Source organism: Didymosphaeria variabile (assembly GCF_027946475.1).
Source record: "Didymosphaeria variabile strain IMI 356815 chromosome Unknown scaffold_2, whole genome shotgun sequence".
Classification (NCBI taxonomy): domain Eukaryota; kingdom Fungi; phylum Ascomycota; class Dothideomycetes; order Pleosporales; family Didymosphaeriaceae; genus Didymosphaeria; species Didymosphaeria variabile.
This window is the reverse complement of record NW_026611621.1, coordinates 4,172,304-4,188,171: the sequence shown is the minus strand read 5'-3', so window position 1 is coordinate 4,188,171 and position 15,868 is coordinate 4,172,304. Positions and strand designations below refer to the sequence as shown.

The 15,868-nt window shown below is 52.2% G+C and overlaps 5 protein-coding genes across 5 annotated transcripts; 3 read left to right on the top strand and 2 right to left on the bottom strand.

Moving 5' to 3' along the window:
- Nucleotides 1-495: 495 nt before the first annotated feature.
- N0V89_003096 (uncharacterized protein) lies at nt 496-1,772 on the bottom strand (the record flags this gene model as incomplete). Its single annotated transcript, XM_056211898.1, has 5 exons — nt 496-938; nt 995-1,027; nt 1,214-1,309; nt 1,362-1,573; nt 1,657-1,772. The coding sequence occupies 5 exons, from the start codon at nt 1,770-1,772 to the stop codon at nt 496-498; spliced, it is 900 nt and encodes a 299-aa protein (XP_056075371.1).
- A 188-nt stretch (nt 1,773-1,960) lies between these two features.
- On the top strand, nt 1,961-2,872 carry N0V89_003095 (uncharacterized protein; the record flags this gene model as incomplete). The annotated part of the gene is made up of 2 exons (XM_056211897.1): nt 1,961-2,185; nt 2,234-2,872. The coding sequence occupies 2 exons, from the start codon at nt 1,961-1,963 to the stop codon at nt 2,870-2,872; spliced, it is 864 nt and encodes a 287-aa protein (XP_056075370.1).
- Nucleotides 2,873-6,992: 4,120 nt separating this feature from the next.
- On the top strand, nt 6,993-8,448 carry N0V89_003094 (uncharacterized protein; the record flags this gene model as incomplete). The annotated part of the gene is made up of 4 exons (XM_056211896.1): nt 6,993-7,325; nt 7,439-7,675; nt 7,723-7,906; nt 7,976-8,448. The coding sequence occupies 4 exons, from the start codon at nt 6,993-6,995 to the stop codon at nt 8,446-8,448; spliced, it is 1,227 nt and encodes a 408-aa protein (XP_056075369.1).
- Nucleotides 8,449-8,873: 425 nt separating this feature from the next.
- Nucleotides 8,874-14,029, bottom strand: REV3 (DNA polymerase zeta; the record flags this gene model as incomplete). Its single annotated transcript, XM_056211895.1, has 2 exons — nt 8,874-13,747; nt 13,795-14,029. 2 exons carry the CDS (start codon nt 14,027-14,029, stop codon nt 8,874-8,876), a joined length of 5,109 nt encoding a protein of 1,702 aa, XP_056075368.1.
- Nucleotides 14,030-14,278: 249 nt separating this feature from the next.
- Nucleotides 14,279-15,808, top strand: SLU7 (mRNA splicing protein; the record flags this gene model as incomplete). Its single annotated transcript, XM_056211894.1, has 1 exon — nt 14,279-15,808. The coding sequence occupies one exon, from the start codon at nt 14,279-14,281 to the stop codon at nt 15,806-15,808; it is 1,530 nt and encodes a 509-aa protein (XP_056075367.1).
- Between the last annotated feature and the right edge of the window lie 60 nt (nt 15,809-15,868).

Genomic DNA, 15,868 nt, shown 5'->3' with positions numbered 1-15,868 from the left:
GCTGTTTGCGCTCACTAAAGCACTCGTGAGGCTCGTGGGCGGCGGGCAAGTTCGAGTCGTGCGCTGGCCCGACCAGAGCGTGTCCGGCAGCTGCGGACAGCTCGGTGGGATGGAGTCGGTGTGGCGGGCGAGCGAGGATGCGGGAAGCCTGCGAACCTGTTTTCAGAGGGAGTATAGCTGTTTGTGAGAGTGTTTCTTGTGAATGCGATTCCACAAAGTGGACTGTAGTGCACGTTAGGTGCAGGTGCAAGTGCTGGACTGGGCTGGAATGGCAGCTGCACTAGCCGTCCCGAGTACTTGTTTATCCAGAGTCACTACGGGCAACCATCGATAAGCCGCAGCGGTGTACACGTAGCGTCGGCCAATCACGCAGCCCCACATCCTGGTCGATCTCTCCAACATCAAGGTTCCACAGCCAGTGACGAAGCAAATGATGATGAAAGCACAGCAAGTGGAGGTGGGCAAAGTCTTTTGGGCGTCTCAAAATTAGCTGCATCAGTCCGCCGCCCATGTTGCCCTGTGCCCAACATCGCCATCGGCATCCACTACTTTTCCTCTGTCCCATTCTCTCGACTGGCCCCGCGCAGTCCATCGGACGTCTTCCTCGTTCTTCTCGTCGCCTCGTTCCCATTTCCTCACCTGCTCATCACTAAAGCCGGCTGCCTTCAGCCTCTCTGCGCCTTGCTGCTTCCATCGCTGGCGATCGCGGTATGCTTCAACAGCGTCGCCCCATTGATCACCATTGTTCGAGAGCGGCTCATTATCCAGCGCCGGGTCGTACGCGGAGGAAAAGCGCGCGTTGATGCCCTCCGCATCGCTCTTGTGTGCACCTCGACCGCGTGAGCGAACAGCTGGCTGTTTCGGTGGTGGCAGCGGTCCTAAGATCGCCTCGAGCGGATCAGATCCGTCCTCGGTAGTCGGGGAGGGTCGTGTTATAGCTCGTGATTTGTGTCTACTTTCCTCCCTGTCCGTTTGCTTTGTTGGGCTTCTGGACCTCCGCCTAGGAGAGTGAGCTCTTCGATGGTGCCTTAAGATTTTGTGATGTCGATTGGAAGGAGGCGAAGGAGATCGCGTGTCGGGTCTAGACCTAGGAAGTGATCTTGATCCTGCGCGTATGCGACCATGGTGCTCTTCATGCCTTGAAGAACATGCTTCGTGGGTGCTCCTCCGAGAGTGCTTCTCGCTTTCCCGTCGATGGTCTAAATGACGCGACGGTCGTTCTGTCCTGTCAACATGATGTCGTCTCCTATGTCCTCTGTCCTCGTCTCTCGATCCATGCCGCTCACGTCTTGACCTCTTGTGGCTTCGTCTGTCTTGTTCCTCGTTACTGCTCGAACGGTGGCGCTCCCTCCGCTCACGACGAGCGGCCTGGTCGCCGCGGTCCGGAGAACGTAGTCTGCCTCGTCGCTGTGTCTTTCGATCTTCCGTACCCTGATCTGCCGTGTCCAGCTGGCGCAGGCGCGCGCGCGAGTCTTTCGCTTCTCTAGCCAGCAACGCCGCATTATGGCTATCAGTCTGGCGTATGATGTGCCGCAAAAAATTGGTGTTCGGTTTCGGAGCGTCTGGTCTCAATCTGAAAGCCATCAGCTGCACTACACTCTATATTGCAGTCAAGTGACTGTACTTCATGACCCGCATCTGAGGCATTCAACGCACCTCTTTGCGTGGAAGGCATCCAGGCCCACGAAACTGTACTTTTTCGATGCGTCCACTGCATCTTGTTTGAGCAGCCGCGCAACGTACTCATCGTCATCGATGTTGTCGCCGGGCATGGTGTATATCTCGGTGAGTTCTGAAGCGTATGCGCGATGATGGTCGAAGATGATAGCAGCCACCGAAGAAGCCCCGCCGCGCTGCTGGACTTTATTCGCTAAAGCCGCCTCTGCGCGTCCAAACAAACAGCGCGAACACATTGACCCCGCAACATTCATAGGTAGATACCTGCGAACATAATTAACACATGATGAGGCACGAATCCGAGTCGCAATTGTCCTCAGCTTCTGCTGTGCTCGAACAGCTGCAGCAGCCACCATCATTGAAACTCATCTCTATCGCGGAGACCCTCGCGCCGAAAGACAACAACTCTCAATCCGCGGACAAACGCACTTCAACAATTTCGGACGATAGCGAACAGAATGGCGACACACATCCGGCGGCATTGCAAGCAGACCTACTACATTACAAGGTGGCCAGTCCCGCTATCAGACATCAGCCAGCGATCTAACGCGTCCAGGAACTGTTTGGTAAACTCCGATTCAGCTATGTCGAGCAAGTCACGAAAGAGAAGTTTCTGCGCGGCATAACCGCCGATCCACCGAGTCTTGTCGAGGCTACCGAGAACGAGGCAAAAGAGAAAGAGATTCTAGCTTTGAAAGCGACCTTGAAGGAGCGTAAAGTGGAAATCGCAGAACTATTACTACAGCTTGAAGCCAAAGGCCGAGACCTATCACTGCGGTACGAAGGTGTGCAGCTGAAGACACAACAGCTGGCGTCGTTACCAGCAGAGATCCAAGGCCTAGAAGCGAACATTGAGACCCTCAAAAAGGAACAGGTACCGCCCTCTCAAAACCCGGAGCTTGCGCTGCCGTTGCCAGAGACGGCCCGTCTGGTGGAGCAACGCGAGACTGAACTCGCCGCACTCAATGCACAGCTTGCGCAGCTCCAATCATCCATACCTAACCGTACGCGCGAATTGGAGAAATTGGAACGAGAACTCAAACCGTTGGAGACGCAGAAGCAAGGTACGGTTGCAGCTGCAAAGGAGGCTAGACGACGAAGAGAAGATGGCGGTGGCATTGGCGATGAGCTCGAGGAAAGAGGTCGCTGGCTTAGGGCATCCGAAAGCGCGTTGAAGAAGATGTTAGAGGTGTGAATTTAGGGTATGACAACGCGCGGTAATGGACACAGATACAGAGCACGCTCCATAGGGTCACCCACACCCATATACGAGGTCTTCTCAGCAGGATATTCAGCCATGGTAGCACTCGAACAGCAGCACCTCCTGGCGAGCTGCGTGTGGGGAAGTTAGTCAGTATGTTTGAGTGCTAGAAAAACAGAACGACTATGGTAAGAGAGGGCAGCTGGGTAGTTTTAATTCATTCGAAACAGTTGAGCGGAGTCTTGAAACAAGAGGCGTGGACTTTGGTTCAATCGTGACAGACCATGATATATTTCCTGTAATGCCACAGAAGCTCCGAGAAGTGTCATTCGTCCTCACATCCTTCTGTCGAGGATGATTCACCGGAAGTGATGCTCAAAAACGCCTGAGCAATATTCGATAACCTTGCCAGTTGAAAACCTGCCTGCCCTTCACGCTCCCGCCCAGTCAGCCCCTACGCCAAACCCTCTTTTGCCGTCATCGCGTCGTTTACGAGGTCGTGGGTCCCTTGGCGCCAGCGGGCGTGCCGTTTTGGAAACCGTTGGAGAACTTGCGGGACACGGTCTTGAGGTATCGCATACGTCCAGTGCCGGTGGTCTTCCTTCGCTTGGCCTTCTCGCCCCAGTTGACTACAACATGTCAATGCACTGTTCCTTCATCGTACAGAATTCGGCATCAACGTACACTTGCGGGTCTTAGCAGCGGGGTATCCGCACGAGGAGCAAGTGTGCTTCTGGATGTGGAGGGAGCGGCGACCTGCATCAAAATCTGTCAGCGCCATCCTTTCGTCCTCCGATTCATGTAGCCTCCGGTATCATGCGTGCCAGAAGGTGTATTCACATACCGCAACGACGGCAGAGCGTGTGCGTCTTGTTGTGGCGCTTGCCAAAGCTGGAGGTACCCTTCGCTGTATCGCGGTCAGTGTCGCTGGTTCGGGCTTTCGCAGATGGTTTGGTTTCGCGTACTCATCTTGTGGGAGAGGGTTCTGAGTATCAATTAGTTATTGCGCAGAATTTGAAGGGCGAGCAAGGCAAGGCATACCTGTTGACGCTGTGGGTTAGTTTGAGGTTGTCGAGTGTCGCTTGAGGTTGCTGTGTCGGAAGTCGATTTCGCTCATTGTGCGATGGTGGGGGCTAGCCGTTCTCAATCTAGTGGCTTGGCAGTCAAAACCGAGAACACGACATTTCTCCAGCATGCCTATGCATTCGCAGACACTACACAGCTGTCAATAGAGTAACACCCAGATTGTGAGCTTCTTCGGCCGCTTAGGCCTTTTTATCTTATCCTGTCTGAACGCAAGCGTAGGGCACGAGCATTTGTGCTGAGGCTCTTTCGCTTGTCTCGTCACCCAAATTGATGTACCAACATGGGATGAAGCTCTCGATTCATCTCTCACAAAATACACGGCGTGCTCGCAAAGCCGGAAAATCCATGTCGACCTTGTGGAGTTCGTCAAGCCGATTCACAGTGGGCACGACCGGAACCGATTACCTCTTCGACCCGGATTTCGCTACCTCTCTGAGGATCTATTGCGAACTTCGGCTACGTAGCTTTTGATTCCTCGTACTGTGCTGCTTTCGCACAGTCCGCTTCCGCATAGCGTGTCGTGGGGTGACACGTGGGTGCATGCCTTCTAAGGGGGCATTCTGCCTTATTTCTTTTGGCCGCTGTGATCTACTTCGAGACGTTGATCCCATTCCTACTTCATCTACCGTCGGTAGTCCTGAAGGCGCGGAAGCAACGTCCTGTCTCGGTTGCAGTGCTGCCATGAGGAAGGTTTCGCAGTGCCGAGACAAGTTTACCTCTCATCTTGACGCTGCCGATGGAATACCATCGGCTACACAGCTTTGGGCCCGTGGACGAATTCGGTCCAGTGTATACGCCTCTTTCCAGGACTGCCGCAGTGATGTTTTGCGGCGTCATGCACGATTAGGCCCGAGGTAAGGTGCGTGCGGGAGCCGATGCAGCGTGTGATAATACCCACACTAGCATGGCACCTTGGTCCCAAGGTTTGTCATGTCCGGTGCAGGGCTCTTTTAGAATTGCTCCCATCACCTACGACGGGTGACACATCTAGTAGGGTATCGTCGCAGAGTGGTCCTACACTCGTACTATCTTGGGAAGTGGAACGTGAAGACCGACTCGTAGTTACATGTGCATGCACGTCTCAGCGCACTGCTGCCTCCTCCCTGGTGGTTGCCTCCTTGAATGCTAAATAGATATACTTCAATACGAAGAGGTCCAAACATATGTTCGCCCACTGTCCGGACTTAGATGCCGCAGACCCTCTCCATACCGCAGACCCTCTGTCCGTGCCTGTCCCGGCATCCTGGGCGCCGGCGTGAGTGCGTGGAGGGACCCACGATCCAATACCAGGAATCGCATCCACCACGCTCCGCGTCTCTAAAGCAGTTCGCGTTCATGTCGTTAATGCATGCAGTATCTCGCCACATGCTACAAATCAGATTGCTTTTGGCTTGGGCATTTCTTCTACCGAGCGTGGCATCGAAGGATGCTAAGCGGCTACGAACCAATGAACAGGCCGAACTCACACACGGGCGCTGACCTCGAGGCTTGCTCGACGCACCCACGCGTCGCAGTTCCGCTGTGCCCAGACCCAAGAGCTCACCCGTATTGATATCCATCGCCATGGCGCTCTGCACCCCAGCACCGTTGATTCTTCACGACTCAAACACACCCAGCCTGTTGCGCAAAGAAAAGCAGGAGCTACCCGCCCTCGTCACTCACTCAACGCCGATCTCCATTATTGCTACCATCCATGCCTGCTCACCATCTCTGCAGGCTTACATCGCTTGTGGAACGATACACTGCTATTCCGCGAGACCTCAGGCAACGACGCAGTTGTTAGCCTCACAGCCGCGAATGGGAAACGTACGATAGGCGTTTTCCCCGTACGAAGCAAGCTGCAATACTTCTCGACGACTACGGAACCGACATCTGTTTTACCTATCTTGTTGTAGAATAGTCTGCAACACGAACCTTCGACCTAGCGCTGTGCAACACTTCAAAACCGCGATGCATTCACCCCCATTACCAAAAGCAGGTAATTCTGCTTATCATGATGCTAACAGCGTCTACGTAAGTTCATATCATCTGATCTACCAAAGCTGTCATTAACATATCACTAGACACACATTGCCGTGAGTTTGGAGCACCGAAGTTATTATGAGACGGTCTGCCTTCTTTGCTTACTATAAATAGGACCCAAATGAGCGGCGACGAATGGCCCTTGCTGAGGTGGACAAGGCGCCTTTTGGATGGTATCACGTGCGTTTAGCCGTGGTAACTGGTATTGGGTTCTTTACCGATGCTTATAGTGTACGTCTGATGCTAAATACGTACTGGAGATACTGACCCTGGTTAGTTGTTTGCGATCAACTTAGCGGTAATCATGCTTGGTATAGTACGTCAAGTCTATTCAAGGTCTGCTCTTTCGGCCCACTGAACGTAGTTCTGGCATTCACGAGGAATCGCGATGCACGCAATACTCGTACATGTACTTACTGAGCTTCTAGGTCTACTGGCAGGATGACGTGAATAAAGGCGTCATGCCTCATAATGCCGATACTGCGATCAAAGTAGCTACATCTGCTGGAGCCAGTACGTCATATCAGAGCACGAAGAGCATGTCATTCATTACGACGCGTACTGACATACTCTCTTTGCCCAGTCTTTGGTCAAGTCATCTTTGGCTATCTTGCTGATGTCCTGGGACGTAAGAAGATGTACGGTGTCGAACTCATGATCATCATTTCCACAACACTTGCGCAATCGCTTTGCGGGGAGTCAACGGCTGTATCAATCGTCGGAGTCCTCATATTCTGTAAGTCATGGGGAGCATAGTACCTATGCCTGAAAACTAACTTCGATTAGATCGTGTAGTCATGGCAAGTTATTGCCCGGGAGCGCTTCAATCACTGACCACCGCTAATGCTTCGCAGGGCATTGGCGTAGGAGGCGATTATCCTCTTAGCGCTGTGATCACGGCTGAGTTCGCCAGCACGAAGAATAGAGGTGGAATCATTGGTATTCAGCCCAATCGCAAATCTCTCACAGTAAAGGAGCCTAACGCAACACAGCCGCCGTTTTCGCGATGCAAGGTCTTGGCCAACTCGCTTCAGCGCTGATGGCCCTTATTGTAGTCGCTGCATACAAGAGCGAATTGCAAAGTGTTCCGGATGTAGCCTCTTGTAGTGGCGACTGCGTTTCTGCTGTTGACAAGATGTGGAGGATCATCATCGCCTTTGGGGGAGTGCCTGGCTGGTTCGCACTCTACTACCGCCTAACGATTCCTGAGACGCCACGATATACTTTCGACGTTCTGTACGATGTTGAGAAAGGTTCGATGGATACACGCCGCTATCGTTATGGCAAAGCCGGCAACACGGTTAACCCCATTGAGCAGGCACAGGTTCGGCGCGATATGGTAAGTCAGATTTTGATGCAATTTTGAATCTTCCTTTGCATACTTGGGCTACGCTACAGCCTTTACGTGATTTTTGATGCAAGGCATTTGCTAATCATGCATTCGATCTATAGGCCAAATACAAAACCCCACGTCCAACCGTTGCCGAAATATTCCGGTACTATTCCAAGAAGAGTAATTTTATTAAACTCTTCGGAACGTCCTTCTCATGGTTTTTCCTCGACCTGGCTTTTTATGGGTTAAGTTTCTCGAGCGCTAGTCTGTTGAGCACCATGGGCTTTGACAAAAGAGGAAGTCTGTACGAAAATCTGAAGAATACCGCAACGGGACAGATTGTCTTGATCTGCGCCGTAAGTAGTCACTTATCATTGACGCTCGCTTTTTAACCGCTATTTAGGGTGCGATTCCTGGATACTGGATGACAGTCTTCACCGTCGATCGACTAGGGAGAAAACCAATTCAAATCGGCGGATTCGCAATTCTCACAATCATCTTCTGCGTACTGGGTTTCGCCTGGAAAGGCCTCACCAAGATCCACCTTTTGGTCCTCTACGTTCTCGCGCAATTCTTCTTCAACTTCGGTAAACCCCCACCCGTCCCTAAACCACATCCTCCTCGGAGACCATAAGCAGTAACACTAATGCGGCCAGGGCCCAACGCCACAACATTCATCACCCCCGCCGAAATCTTCCCCACACGCGTCCGCTCGACTGGCCACGGCATCTCCGCCGGCCTGGGCAAACTCGGTGCCGTGATCGCCCAAGTCTTCTTCGCACCGATGATAAAGCGCGGCGCCACGCACGACAACCCTACACCCTGGATCCACGGAGTCATGCAGATCTTTGCACTCTTCATGTTCCTCGGCTGCCTAACAAGCCTCCTCGTACCTGAGAGTAAGAGCGCAAGGTTAGAAGATTTAGCTGGTGAGGGCGAGGATATATACGAATTGCAATTTCGGAGTCAGTTTTATACAGGCGGGGAGAGGAGTTCGCGGGGGAGTGCGCCCAGTGGGAGGGGAAGTGCGTTGAGTAATGGAGGAGATTATGCGCGGGGAAGAGGGCGCGGAAGGGGCGCGGAATCAGATGAGGATCCTGAGAAGGGAAAGTGGTGGAAACTAGGTTGAGCGGATGATGTACTTTTTGTCTGGTGTATATCAGCTCAAGGCGTTCTAGTGAATCAATTGATCATTTGTTGCCGAAATCCCATTGGAGGAGCACTGCGAAGATTAATCCATGGCTCTGCCAAGAGACTACTACTTTGTGTCGCTTCAGGATGAGCAATGCAGTACCTATCTGCTCATATAGGAATGTATCGCACGAAAGAGAAGCCATGCTCTTGCTGCGACGGAATTTGGCGCGTTTGCGGATTATTGGGCTTCTCCAGATGCGAAGCGAAGGCAAAGCGTCAGAAGATACGCATGTAACAGTGACTTCGCCAACAAGACTGGAGGAGGATGTAACAGTCCCACAATTAGAGAGGAAGAAGTGAGAAATTTGCATTCATATTTGCTTCTAAAAGGTCATTGCCGGCGTATGTGCTCAGTGACTCCTACCAATCCAAATCATCGCCCAAGACCAGTTGCTCTACATCATCTTCAGCGCTGTCTTCTTCAATGCCGTCTTCATCCAACTCTTCCGCTTCCGTATCGAGGAATTCCCCTTCTGTATCAGAAGACTCATCAACACAAATATCGTTGCCTTCTTCCAGAGCCTCCACGACTGTCCCCAAGTCATCCCTCAGCCCCGCCAACCTCGACTTCTCCCGAATCCTCGTGTAGAAAACAGGACAATCCCGACTGTCGCATCGAATCGTCTCACCCCATGCGAGATTCGAACAACTCCTACATATCGTATCAATATTACTCATCCGTTTCTCGCTCTTCCAGATAATATTCTTCACTCCCAGTAGCGCTCTTGCAGGCTTCCTAAGACACTGTTTGCAAAGCGGTAGTCTCAACCCAGCGTCGAGCGCATCGAGATTCCGCGGAAGAGGTGGCAGTTTGGACCGGCAGATGAGACAGACTGAACTCTTCAGATAGCCTTCGAGCGTTTTGATATGATTCGGGTTACCCTCCTTGACAAGGGCGGCCGCGACTGCCTGCTGTTGATTCAGGGGAAGCGTGACGTTGCGAATGCGCTGGACTTTCGGCATCTCGTCGTACCACTGCCGCACGTTGGCGCCCATGAGGTTGAAGATGCGCTCGAGAGGTGGTATCAGATTCTTCATTATGTAGTATTCTGCGTCTAGTTCGATGTGGTCGTTCTGGAGCAGTGTTTCGGGACTGACACAGCGATCGATGAGGCGTGCGCTGGGTGCACCAGTAACAACGACATACGGCACCCGCTCGCCATATTGAGGCTCTGCGCGGGGGTCGGCCAGCATGCGCTTGGTTGCGATGAGAGCGCCTGGCGGCGGTGGTCCACGGTCAGAGTACGTGCCTAATTTGACCTCTTTTGCGAACAGGAAGTCCTGGATGCTGACACGCCCTTCCATGATCTTAGCGCACTGATTTAAGAAGTAGCTCTTGACTTGCGACAGATCACTAGTTTCGAATAGAATTTTGAGTGCCTTTTCCTCAATCTTTTGCTCCGCTGGCGTTCCATCTCGCCGAACTGTTTCTATACCTTTGGCGTCAAAGTCTGGTACCTTTTGGTTGCGAGATTCGTACTTGTACCCAACGTAGCGCTTCTTAGCCAGAAGCACGCAAGGATGGTACACCTTCTCAAATTTGAGTTTCATCGGGCGTGGGTTTCTTCGCGTGATTGCTTCAGCAATCTCTTCTCCGATAGTGAAGGCTTGGTCTCGCGTGCGTCCCTTGAGGTAGACAAACAGGGAGTCTGTGTCACCGTATACGACTTCGGCACCCCACTTTTCAACAGAGTGGATGAATGCGATTGCCTTCTCCAACGTCTCTCGACCAGTCTGAACGATACTGTCGGCGATCTCAGAGGCCGGCATTCGGCCAGAAAATGAGGCTGATGTATATCCATAGGTGACGTTTGCCAACAACTTTAAAGCTAATTGTCGGTTGTTAAGCAGCTGTTGTAGCATCTTGTCGTCCCGATCTGTTTTCATCCCGCTCTTCACCATGACGCGGGTCTCCAATATCTCCCCAAGCATCTTAGCAAGTAGAGACTTGCGCATCTCAGGCCTGACGTACATCATACCGTTAGGTGCGATATTAACATAATCTTTGACAAGATTTAGCAGACCCGACTCGCGGTCGAAATCTGTAAAGCCAATCTTGTTTCTGCCTCTCCAAGGAACGACGCGACCCAGGCATGTAGAGTAACAATAGTTGTAAGCTATCATAACGCTGGGGTAGAGAGATTGAAAGTCAAGGACTAGAAGTGGGCCTGGGTAGAAGGCACTTTGAGGCTCCATAACCAGAGGTAAACACTCGAGGGCGTTCTGTTGGCCAACTTGCTTTCGACTGGGAGAGACGAGGATGTAATTTTCTGGCTTTGCGATGCGAAACATGGTAGATTCTACCTTGTATTGCGAGCCTCGCGAGATAACAGAGAAGAAGTCGACGCCGAGTAGTCGTGCCTGTTCGCTTGTTCTAGGGACGATCTCGTTGGCTTCTAGTATGTCCAGGTCAAGCTGCACTCTGGTGATGAAATAGTCAATGACTTTGGCCAGGTCTCGCGGCTTTGGACTCTTGTACCACGTTGTAAGGTCAGAGTATTGGTAGTGCGGAATTCGCTTGTGTAAGAGATGAAAGACGACATTCTCCATGGTATACTGAAGCAAGTTGAGTTCCCCTCGCATGGACCGCCAGATGTTGATCATATGACGACCAGTTACTCGGATAGTAGAAGTATGGGTAAAGCCCCACCGATCGGCTTCTTTGCCGAACCTGCCGTGCGACTGTGACTTGGTACGACTGATCTCATCGCAAAGATCGTACTCGAACTTCAAGCGAGCGCGTTCAATCAAGTAGCCCCATGAGCCATTATGAACTTCATATCCGGCCATTATGTCCGGATCAAAGTGCCGTACGATATCGACGATCCGATTGATCAAGTCTAGCTCATCTTCTTCATAGTCCACTGCGATTGATGTCTGTTTTCGTATCTGGTTTACGATCCCCTCATCATCAGAAAGACAAAGCATACCGGCACGGTGATGATCGTTGCTTGCACCCTCTTCACCTTGTATGGACCAGAATATGGACTGAATTTCGTCTTTTGCAGGGTCTGGCGCAAACGCTTCTCTCGTATTGATGTGTACCTCTAAGCTCATGATACTCATATACTGCGTTTCGTGCTTGACGCTCGTCGATGCTTTCTTTTGCGAGTACTTGAAACCATGTTTGTTTTTCTGAGTGGGTCCTTCTACTTGCGAGACGTGGTTCGGGGTTTTACGTTGCTGTAGTGGTTTTGTCGCCTTTGGTGCTGGGTCAACAGCATCGTCTTTCGACTCGTTACGAAGCCACCTCTCTACTTTTTTGTAAGATGGCGGAGCTACTCCAAGCTCCCAGTGTCGCAGACTGCATTGCAGGGTACGCAGGTGATACTCGACATGCTTTCTATCCACGAATTCTTCTTCGTAGCCGAAAGCCGAAGTACAGTCAGGGTCGAACAAAGGTAGATATGGAATAGTAGTACTTGGCAGGGTAAATTCTCGTCCGGCGTACTCCCGCGATCGTTCAGGGACGTCAGTCTCATCGCTGTAATAGGCATCTCGGTACAAGACCCGGAGCCCGCCATCAGATACTGAAGTCTGCACCGAACTGGCAGAAGGTGGCAATGCCCCATAGTGTAGGGTTTGCAGGCGGGTTTTGGTAGCCTCTGCTAATCGAGTCACTATAGAGCTCGTTGCTTTTGCGCCATTGCTAAGGCTATTTGTTTTGTGATCAGCAAGAGATGTAGGGTGAGAAGTCAGACGTGGTTGCCACGTCCCTTGATTGAGCTCGCGTCCAGGCGTTTTACCTTTCGATGACGGCGATCGAGAAGCGTGTTGTGATTTCGATTTCTCATTCTGGCTCAAACGCAGGCGGGTCTCGGGGGCATTTGGGTTCTTGACCACCGGAAATGGCAACGTGCTCGACCTGGTATCACCCTGCGATGAGTGACTGGGACGAGACTGTTTTGCTCTGTCGTGTAAGATATGCTCGTCGGCGTTTACAGGAAGAGAAGACACTCGAGCATTGTTCCTGTTGTCCTGCGAAAGCCGATGCTTTTTACCCAACCTTTCCTCTTCCCAAGAAGCGGACCGCTTTCGCGTGCCACTAGAAGTGCCGGAGTCGTGTGCACGATCTTCGTTATGATTATCTCTCAGTTCGTTGGAGCTGCCGCTGAACAGTTCACCTTCTTGCTCGCTTTGTTTTTTGTTCTGCGCTTCGGAAACACTAAGAGGGTCCAATGACGGTGGGTCATCCAAGTCGGTCGGATTATCTACATCCATGTCTTCGCTGACTTCTGCGATATCAGGACTATCCTCGGGTAGCGATATGTGTGATTGAGCATCTGGAAGTTCCAAATCTTGCTCACCTAAACCTTGAATGTGATCCTCGTCTTCTAATAGAGTATGTTTTTCAATTTTGCCAGGGTAAAGGTCCTCCACACTTTCTAGTGCTGTCTTGATGTGCGCTTCACCTTCAGTAGGCTTTACGAATTTTGCTTTATCTGCAACAGAACCATGGCGACTTTCATCCTCGACAATTTTTTCCAGGAGCTCTCGATACTCATCTTCGTGAACCCACCCTCCCTTGCCTGTATTCCTTGCATCTGCGGACATGGACACAAGTACTTCAGGTGGGAAAGGGCTACTCGAAGGGTCGGTCAGGCCCATGCGTCGTTTGCGCCGGAGCGTTTCGTCCCGCCACAGACCAGCCATTGAAGGAACATATTTTTCGTCTGGCTTCAAAGCAAAAGCTTGCTCGAAGAGATCGTGATGGATTGGACGTGAGTGTAGCTCATGTCTATTCAGTATGTCCTGTACGCAGACGTCCACCTCAAGGGAGCAATGACTCTGACGGGGATACTGGTCCTGGTCGGCAAGGAGATGGTCGGAAATTAATGCGTTGTGCCACTTATGGGTCGTGACATCGATTGTGTCGCTGTCCGGCACAGGCCCCCGAAATTGCACTTTCGCGCAATCGATATAGGCACACCCGTAAAGGTTGTAGTCGCACATCCACTGCAAGAGATACTGTAGGTGGCTTTCATAGGGTTGAAAGATGCGATCCAGGATCGCTCCTTGGTGCAGAAGATCGGCAAATCGTGTCATGTGTGCTGGGTTCAGCATATAAACCTTCAAAAAGAATTTATATCCAACATTGTATCCATAGAACGGTACGCCTTTTATCAAAGTAATGTGTCCTACATAGACGGCCTTCCCGTCGTAGGCGTTGCGTCGGTAGGTGGCGGCAAGCGCATGGTCGATCGAAGCGCGTAGACTTCGCATGTACGCGTTGACTGGGTAATTTAGCAATCTCGGTTTCATTTCTTTTCATATGACATACCTGAATCATGCTCCAGACTGCCATTATATTCCAAGTAGAGATACGGCAATGCGCCATGGATATGGGCGCATACTTTCTGCCCGGTCTCTGTGGCACCAAAGACGCGGATGACAGGAACTGGAGGGGCGCGCTGGCGCTGGGAAGAACCAGGTGCACGCCTAAGGGCCGGATCAAGCTCAGTAGGCACCGCCTGATAGTGATCGATGCAATTGAGGCGGAACCGGAACGTGTTCATGGAGGCACCGGATGCCCTAACGCGCGTTGCAGGGTGACGGTAGCGGCAGTCATGGGTGGGGATGCATAAAAATGCCCTTCAAAGAGAACATGTACACGCGAGCTGTGCTGCCGCAAGTCGTCGACTGCAGCTGAACGAGGCGATTTGAGAGACGTGACGGTGTAGTGATAGTCAAGACTGGATGCACGAGCGCGAACACGCACTCACGGTGTCACGGGTGGCGTCGGTTCGCTAGTGAGCTGCAGCCCTATGCTAGTCACCCGCGCTCAGACAGCCGATCGCGTCAACCTCCTCTTGCGCTCTTCCGCTGCCATCGAGCCTCCACCACCGTCGCATACGCCCACCATGCCGCCCGCACAGCCGCGCAAGCCCGACGTCGCCGCCGCCGCCAAAGAGCGCAACGAGTACATCCCGTCTTTCATCTCAAAGAAACCTTTCTATGCTGTCGACGAGAACGGTGAAGACGGCGACTATCTCGAGCACCAGCGTCTCCAAAAGCAGGAACAAGATTCGAAATGGTATGACCGCGGCAAGAAAATTGGTCCCGCGGCCACCAAATATCGCAAAGGTGCATGCGAGAACTGCGGAGCTATGACACACAAGAAGAAGGACTGCTTGAGCCGTCCGCGGAAGACAGGCGCGAAGTTCACAGGCAAATACATCGAGGCCGATGAGGCTGTTGAGGACGTGCAGCTGGGGTGGGATGCTAAGCGCGATCGCTGGAACGGATACGACGCAACCGATTTCAAGCAGGTCATCGAAGAGTACAACGAGCTCGAAGAAATGCGTAAGAAAGCGAAGGATGCTGCAAAGGGCGACCAAAATTCTGGAGACGAAGATGAGGATGAAGGAGACAGATATGATGCTGAGACGGACATGGGGAGGAAACAGGCTACTTCGACCCGAAATCTACGGTTGCGAGAAGACACGGCCAAGTACCTGCTGAACCTTGATCTGGACTCGGCCAAATACGACCCCAAGACACGCTCTATGGTAGACACAGGCGCGACCGCGGACAACGCTGCGGCGTTGGTGGCAGAGGAGGGTTTCATGAAAGCATCAGGCGATGCAGCCGAGTTTGAGAGGGCTCAACGGTACGCCTGGGAGACGCAGGAGCGCGGCGACAGGAACAAGGTTCATTTGCAAGCAAACCCTACATCTGGCGAAGCCATGCGGAAAAAGGAATTGAAAGAGGCCGAGGAAGCCAAAGCCGCTAAGCAAAAGGCACTGCTGGACAAATATGGAGGGCAAGAAAAGTTCAATGACGATACACTTCGCCGAGCTGGCGTTACCGAGAACGAGAGGTTCGTCGAATATGACGAGCGGGGTCTGATCAAGGGTGCACCAAAGGTGAAAGCTAAGTCCAAGTACCCTGAGGACGTGTACATCAACAATCACACGTCCGTTTGGGGTAGCTGGTGGGCGAGCTTCCAATGGGGATACGCATGTTGTCATTCAACGGTCAAGAACTCGTACTGTACAGGCTCAGCGGGCAAGGAAGCATTCGAGGCTGCCGAGCGCATGCGTCTGGGCACAGGCGTGCAGGAAGTCGACGAGGTTCCCAAGGCCGTGGCGCAAATAGAAGATGAAGCTCTGGAGAAACACGTGCCCAATGCGACTGACAGGGATGACAAGACAATACGGGATGACAAGCGGAAGAGAACACTTGAAGAGATGAGAGACGGTGTCACAGAGGCAGAGATGGAGGAATACCGACGCAAGAGACAGATGGCGGCTGATCCCATGGCAAAATATCTTGCCAACAAGGCAGCCGTGTAGGCATCCCGAAAACTTTTTCTTACACCATTGAGCACAACCCATCTTCAGTAAGCATTGCGT